This window comes from Sus scrofa, chromosome 6, assembly GCF_000003025.6.
Source record: "Sus scrofa isolate TJ Tabasco breed Duroc chromosome 6, Sscrofa11.1, whole genome shotgun sequence".
NCBI classification, from domain to species: domain Eukaryota; kingdom Metazoa; phylum Chordata; class Mammalia; order Artiodactyla; family Suidae; genus Sus; species Sus scrofa.
The window spans coordinates 58,849,510-58,857,624 of record NC_010448.4 but is presented as its reverse complement, the minus strand read 5'-3'; the positions used below and the strand labels follow the sequence as shown (position 1 = coordinate 58,857,624).

The 8,115-nt window shown below is 52.8% G+C and overlaps 1 protein-coding gene across 1 annotated transcript; it reads right to left on the bottom strand.

Annotated features, from left to right (window-relative positions):
* CDC42EP5 (CDC42 effector protein 5) lies at positions 3 to 5,199 on the bottom strand. The gene is made up of 3 exons (XM_021094975.1): positions 4,664 to 5,199; positions 4,265 to 4,421; positions 3 to 535 (listed from the first exon to the last, which is right to left on the bottom strand). Exon 3 carries the CDS (start codon positions 533 to 535, stop codon positions 74 to 76), a length of 462 nt encoding a protein of 153 aa, XP_020950634.1. The 5' UTR covers positions 4,265 to 4,421; positions 4,664 to 5,199; the 3' UTR covers positions 3 to 73.

The following is an 8,115-nucleotide window of genomic DNA, read 5'->3' as shown; positions in this document are numbered from 1 at the left end:
CGGCACAGACCTTGTCGGTTTATGTATAAAGACGTGGGGCGCTGGACAGTAAAGGCGCAGGGAATGGGGGAGCCTACAGGCCGATGACGTCGTCCAGCTCGAGGTCCGCATTGGGGAGGCAGCGGGCCCTGGGGTGCTGCGCCCCTGAGCCGGGGTCCACGTCGGGCTTGGCGGCAGCGGCGCCCGGGCGTTCTGCGTCCATGACGCCCAGCACCGCGTCCAGCATGGAAGGGCCCAAATCCAGGTGGAAGGACAGCAGCGGGTCGGCAGGAGCAGGCGCGCGGAGGGCGGGTGGCGGCGGCTGCGGCACGGAGGGCGGCGGAGCGGAGCGCGGGGCCCCCGCAGGTGGTGCCCGGGGCTCAGGGGGCGGCCCGCCGCCGTGGCGGCTCAGGAACGACGTGTCCCCGAAGGCGTCGCCACCGCGTCCCACGTGCAGAGTGTGTCGGAAGTCGCCGAGGGGCGCGGAGATGGACAGGGCGCCGCGCTCTGGCCGCTTCTTGGGCTGCGCGGGGCCCAGCTGCTTCAGCACCGGCATCTTAGGGGCAGAAGGGGGCAGATTAGAGCGCCCTCTCCCGGGAGGACGCTCCCCTGGCACGCGGAGTTCCCAGCCCTGGGCCGAGCCCGCCCTTCAAACAGGATGATGGTGGTGGGATTCTTCTCACTTTGCAGGTGGGGAAACAGGCTCCCAGAGGCCCAAGGTCCCAGCTGCTTGACTGCAATCTCAGACTCAAGTTTAGGTCTGCCCTTGAACATCACACTAGGCTGATTCCACTAAGAGCCAGCATGCTTCACCCAGACTTCAGACTGCTTCCCAGACGGGACAGAAACTTCAGCCTGTCCAGCCTGTCCCTTTAGAGGCAGCAGACACAGTGCCCGGGGCCCACCATACTTTGAGAGGCCCTCACACGTTCGCATGCTTGAATTTAAAATGTCTGGGTTATGTTTGTCCTTATACCAAAGCAGCCACAAAATATAATTATATACAAAATTATCTCCATGAAAGCTTTGCCTAGGACACACAAAGGCCATAATGTAGGCTGGCCTGAAGATTCTAATTCAAGAGGTTTGGGGCAGGCCTGGGAAATCTGTACACGTGCACAGCATTTTATATTTTGACGAAACATTTTTTAAAATTTAAAAAATTTAAAAAGGAGTTCCCTGGTAGCCTAGCAGTTAAGGATCCAGCATTGCCACCGTCCCGGCACAGGTTCGATCCCTGGCCTGGGAACCTCCGCGTGCCACAGACATGGCCAACGAATTAAAAAATTTAAAACTATACAATTTGAATTATCTGATTTTGAAAGAAACAACATCAGGTATCACTTCTTGAAAAAATAATGATGATAATAAGAAGAAGAATGCAACTTTCCCTATGTTAAAACATGGCAAGAATGGCATAAATTCTAAGCTGATGGTTCATAAACTGTAACCTAGGCACCCTTTAGTCACACGACTGCACCAGACTCTATGGTAAATAAATATGCCTGCCAACCTTTGCCCATATCCTGGAACCTGGCTGTTTCCATGGAAGTTCTGGGAGGGACTTTGATAACCTCATATTTTTTGTTTGAACAGTCACTGTTATTATAATGGAAAAAACACCTTTCTATTAGAATTGAAGCCCCACTCTCTGAACTGGAGAAATTATGTCATATCTCTGTTTTCTCTTTGGGAAATGGATAAAATAACACTACCTTCCTTGCAGGGCACAGAGAAACACTCAAAGAAAGCGCTGAAACAATGCCAGCCAGTTGATAGTGCTACTTTGGGGGTGGGGGGGTGGGAATGTGTCCCCAAAGAAAGCTGTGGAATAAAATTTAGATTTGATGAAATGCCATGGGGCAGGCAAAGCAGCCAGTATTGTCCTTTGAGTAACTGGCACCCTGGGAAGCATCAGTGATAATGTGGAGAAAAATTAAAGCCACAAGCTCTTGAAATAATTACCAATGCCGGATGTATTCTGGGGGCTGTCCCCTCCCCTACACACACACACACACACAAAAACACACACACACTCTCTCTCTCTTTACATTTATTTCTCCAGGAAAATGAAACTAGTCTTGATTTACCACCTTTAGTGTTTCTCAAACGTCTCTGACCGCAACCTAGATGAATAAATCATATTTCATTGCAATCTGGCACCCAACCACCATGCCTTCCCCACCCCTGCCCTCACACCCTGCATGAAGAAAACAAAACACCTTAGGAATTTAGACCTACTCTAATCACATGCTAGACCCTTGAACAGTTTCAACATTATTTTATTCTTATTACTTTTTAAATGCTGTGACCTCTGCTCATTAGTCAATCTCAATCCATGATTTAAAAAAAAAAAAAAAATCCCGTCTCCCTCAGCAGTGAATTATAGGTGAAACACGCAGAACTCAGAAAGCCACTGCCCAGATTTGGATCTGTCTGTGCCCACTGCTGTATGGCTTTGGGCAAATGCCTTAACCTTTCTGACCTCACTTCCTCATCTCTACACTGAAATGATGCCCATCTAATAATTCATTGTCTCTTGGCAACAACTGGCGAGATGTTGCCCAGGCAAAGTCTTAGCACAGTACCAGGCACACAGCAGATGCTCAATAAATGCTCAGTGGAGTCCTACCGTGGGTCATTCTCCCACATTCCAGAGAAGGAAATGGACCCTCAGAGAGGGTGTGTGACTTGCCCAAGGTCACAAAGCAAGCTCTGCAGACTCCAGAGCCCAGAGTTATCATTTCCATTGCCTGCTGCCACTGAACTGGCGCCTACCTGGACAGCTCTCGGCTCCTGCCTCTCCTCCCCACCCGCCCACCTGCCCCCGTCCTTGTCCCACATCCTGCCCACGATGACATCACTGCCAACTTCCAGCGCTTAGCAGCACCTTAAGATGCTGGTTTCCTACATCGAACACACCAGGGCTGCCATTTCCTTTCTGTGGGACCCCGAACTTCCTCAACCTTAACCCTCAGTCCACTCCTCCAAAAAACACGAATTGGGATGCCTCTTTGCAGGGGTCCCATCATGGCTCAGCAGTTAATGAACCCAACTAGGATCCATGAGGACACGGGTTCGATTCCTGGCCTTGCTCCGTGGGTTAAGGATCTGGCGATTCTGTGAGCTGTGGTGTAGGTTGCAGATGCAGCTCGGACCCTGCGTGGCTATGGTGCAGGCCAGCAGCTATAGCTCCGATTCGACCCCTAGCCTGGGAACCTCCATATGCCGCGGGTGCAGCCCTCAAAAGACAATAAAACGGGGGGGGGGTGTCTTTAGAATACACTCATGAGGCTGACATTTTATTTTTTTTAAGCACTTGTTCTGGGCTAGGCAGGGACCCCAGTGCTTCTTCACACAAATGAACACACTCATCTCCTCCTTGAAACGACCCAGTGACACAAGACCGTCATTACCATGTCTGTCTTATACACGTAGGTGGCGCCTGAGGCACAGAGAGGTGAAGGAACTTGCCCTGGGTCACACAGCAGCAAATGTTGGAACCCAGGCGGACCAACTCCAGTCAAGGGATACTATTATATTGCTCACAGCCCCCAGAGGACAAGGTGGGCAGACCTCTGGGAAAAAAAATCATGTTTTGACATCAAGGCCAGGGATTTCCTACATCCTTGACTGTGTTTGCTTCACATTTTTTTTTTTCCATGCCAGATGAGAACAATAAGTTAGACATGGTTTGGAAATCCATCGGAGCCCGTCACTCCCCTCCTGCGAGCCTCCGTGACCTCTTAAATAGACGCTTCTAATCTCCCTTGCGTGTGCTCCATGCAATGAGGTCATGCTTGGAAAAAGTCCATAACAGGGCCAAGCTCCGTACAGAGGGGCTGTTGTTTGCGACAAACATAAAGGAAGCAGAGAGCAGGCGCGAGGATGGGACCGGGACCCGGCGATTGCGCGTGCACCGCCCCCCCCCCCCCCCCCCCCGCCCCAAGCTGCCCTCCTCCCGCCTCCATCCGCCCCCCGCCCCTTTCCTGCCCAGGCTCCAGCTGCAGAGGTGGGGGGCACAGCTGGCCCACCGCTGCCCCGCCTAGACAGAACAACCCCTCCAGATCCAGCCGGACTGGTTCTCAGCCCTTTGGAAGAGGCGACTGGGTGGCTGGGGCCCCGACGGGGCGGGGGGACTCCCCAGATCCCTTTGGGGCTCCAGTGCGTGCTTCCTGAGGCCACGTGGCTGAGGCCTGGATTTCAGCGGCCGCAGCCCCTTTGGCCGTCTGTACCGTTTTCCTCCGGACCTGACCAGGGACCCTAAGCCACCACTGCCCCTTACCTCGCAGTCCTTGCTGAAGCGGGCAGGCGTGCGCTCAGGCTCAGGCTCAAGCCGAGACCACCCCCCAACCCCGGCCACCTCTCCTTGGTTCGGAGCCTGCCTCCGCCTCCTGGTCCCAGGTCGGCGCCTTCCTTCTTCCTCCGGGCGGGGATCTCACCTGGCAGAGGAAGTGCCATGCGGAACCGGGCGGGGGATCCAGGACCCAGGTGTCCGGGACCACAGTGCCACCTCCTCAGGCCTCCCCCCTCTGAGCTTGCTGGAGTCCTAGCTCCAGAAGTCAGGGGTCCTAGCCCCCCTCCCTCGCCGGACCTAGGAGTCCAGGTCCCCGTCCCTCCGCCCACAGACCCAGAGGTCTAAGACCCACCCCTGGCAGACCCTGGCATCGAGTCCCTCCTCTACCTGCACCAGGAACGGAAGTGTCAGCCCCTCTCGGGGGCCATGGTAGGAGCCCAAACCGGAGCAGAGTTACCGCTCCGTCCAGCTCCGTCCGCCCTGGGCAGGGAGGGTTAAGGTGCAGGCCCCTCCCAGCCGTCCTTTTCCCCCAAAAGTTTGCTTCTAGGATTTAAAGGGCCAGAGAGCAGCTGTGGAAGCACTGAGGCCCCTCCTGGCTGAGTGTGGGGGCCGGAAGAGGCTGGGACTGGGAGATCAGGCCGAGGGGGTGGGGGATGGACGGGGAGGGCGGCCCCCCAGCCCGGCCCCTCCCCCTGCCAGCTTGGAATTTCCTGAAACTGGGGAAGTCTGGCTGTTTTGAAGAGTAATTTCTTCCAGATTGCAGCTGTTGGGGGAGTGTGGGGGCGGATAGAGAGCCAGCTGGAGATAGAGAGAGCCTGAGGTCGGGCAGTGAGACCAGCCAAAGGACGGAGGTGAACTAAGAGGGGCCGCCTCCCCACTGCTTTGCAGAGCTCCCGAGATGGAAGTCCTTGCCTGGAGTGCCTCATCCCTAGAAAGGTCATTCCATCACCGAGTGTGCCTGGCAGTGACAAGCAGAGTCAGACTAGAGTGTTAGGAGGATCTCTTGGGGGCCAGGGTGGGGGGGTCCTGACCTTAGAGAGCTGGGTCCCCAGAAGGAGGCTGGCTCGGCTGTGAGCTGCTGCTGGGACGGTGAGAGAGTTTAACTGATAACCAGGAAGTGTGGCTTAAACCCTGAACTGAATCCCCAAGGAGGAGTGGGAGTTCCCGGGGCTGAGGAGGTGAGGAAGTCTATCCAGAGCAGGCTGGGCTTCAGGGTGGAGCGGAGGGCACTAAGGCATGGCATGGGGCTTGGTGTGCCTGGAGAGTTCAGCCGGAAAGCCACGGGGAGCTTGGGGTTTGTTCTTTGGTGAGGGCAGGGTACTGAGCAGGAATAACAGAGTCAGGTCTGAGTGGTAAAGGGTTCCTTCCAGGATCCAGTCAGGAGCCAGACTGGACTAAGCCTGGGACTCACATACAAGGCAAAAGGGAAGGTGGGGGAATAATCACCCTAAACTTGGTCACCAAGGTAGTTTTTTGTTTTTACCACACCCACGGCAGGCGAAAGTTCATAGGCCAGCGGTCCAACCCACGCCGCAGCGGCAACCAACCAAGCTGCTGCGGTGCCACCACCAGCTCCTGAACCTGCTACTCCACAAGGGAACTCCCCACTTTAATCATTTTAAAGTGGCATTTAGTACAGCCACAACGTTGTGTACCCACGGCCTCTATCTAATTCCAAACCACTTTCATTACCTCAAAAGGAAATCTTGTGCCCCTTAAGCTGCCAGCTGGGGGCTAACTGGCTCCGAGATGCCGCCTGCATCCTCCTGCTACTTTCCATGTGTCTCTCCTCTGGCAGCGGTGGGCTGAGCCCCTCCTCATGCTGCACATCTCCCCGGTTTGCAGGCCTGTGGCACTTCCTCCTGCCTCCAGCCGGAGAAGGTCCGCTGCTTCTAGGGCTCATGGGACTAGATCAGGCCCCATCTGGATAATAGAGGTGATACAGCTGTACATACATTGGTAATAGATGTGGGTTAATGCCTTCCTTGATAACACATTAGGAGCTTGGGATCAACGGCTACACACTGCTGCAGATAAAGCAGATAAATGATAAGAACCTATGGCAGAGAACAGGGAACTATAGTGGATATTGTGTCATAACCTATAAGGGAAAAGAATCCGAAAAAGAACACGTGTGTGTATGTAAAATGAACAATAGAAATGCATGTAAAGATATGGGCAGGTATAAATAGAAACATATAACTTAGAATGTAAAATCTACCTACAACGTAAGATTTCAGATGTATAATTTAAGTATATTAGAATATATTTACACTATATATATATATATATATTTTTTTTTGTCTTTTTGTCTTTTCTGGCCACTCCCACAGCACATGGAGGTTCCCAGGTGCTAGGAGTTAATAGGAGCTGTAGCCACCGGCCTACACCACAGCCACAGCAGCTCAGGATCCAAGCCGTGTCTGCAACCTATACCACAGCTCACGGCAACGCCAGATCGTTAACCCACGGAGCAAGGCTAGGGATCAAACCCGCAACCTCATGGTTCCTAGTCAGATTCGTTAATCACTGAGCCACGACGGGAACTCCAATTTACACTATATATTAAATGCAGAATGCAATAAAATATATTAACATATTATTACATATGAATAGTGTATACAGTATCCTAATATGTTATATATTGTATTATAAGTTCAAGTGAAATATATATATCTAATTTATGTCAAGGAATTGGATTTTACAATGCCAAGGGCTGGCAAGCCTGAATTCTGCAGAGCATGCTGGAAACTCTCCATCAGGCAGGAGCTGATGCTGGTGGTCTTTAAGACAGAATTTCTTCTTCCTCATGGCAACCTCCGTTTTGCAGTTAAGGCCTTTCAACGGATTAGGTGAGGCCCACCCCCATTCCCAGCGTCATCTCCTTTACTTAGAGTCGGCTGGTTATAGATGTCAACCACACCTCCATAACACCTCCCTGGCAACACCTGGAGTCATGTTTGGTGGAAGAACCAGGTACTACAGCCCGGCCAAGCGGACATGTAAAATGAACCATCACGCCAGGACGACCTCTCTGTCTTAAGATTCCTAAGTGTATTATTTACTTATTTTTTCCTTTTTTTTTTTTTTTTTGGGCCACCCTGTGGCATATGGGGCTCCCAGGCCAAGGATCAGATACGAGCCACAGTTGTGACCTACACTGCAGCTGTGGCAACGCTGGATCCTTTAACACACTGGGCCAGGGATCGAACCTGTGGCCTGGCACTGAGGAGATGTCACTGATTCTGCTGCACTGCAGTGGGAACTCCCCTAACTTTATTATGAAAAAACACCCTGAAATTATTTTTGGCCATGCCCATGGCATGCAGAAGTTCCCAGGCCAGGGGTCGAAGCTGCATCACATCAGTGACCTGAGCTGCTGCCGTGACACCACCAGGTCCTTGACCTGCAGCACCACAAGGAAACTCTTTAAGCCTAACTTTAATCACACGTGCAAAGTCCCTTTGCTACATGATATATATTCATAGGTTTTAGGGACTCATGCCTGGGCATTCTTAGAAGTGCATTCTGTCTACCTGTGGAGCGGGGGCCGGCGGGGGGGCACCACCAAGCTGTAGAGCCTGAGAGGAGCAGCAGCAAGTGAGAGATGCTGCAGACTAAAGCCAGAGGAGAGCACCGCAGGGCCAGCTTCATGGGTGAGTGACCTCAGCAGTTGTTCAGGTCCCTGTGCTCAGAAGGGCCCTGTGCTTGGTGTAACGATTTGCTCTATCTTGAAATGATTGATGATTTTGAAAAAGGAACCCCCCATTTTCACTTGTAATGCACCCCCAACATTATGGAGCTGGTTCTGGATCGAAGTGTGGAAAGAGCAGATGCCT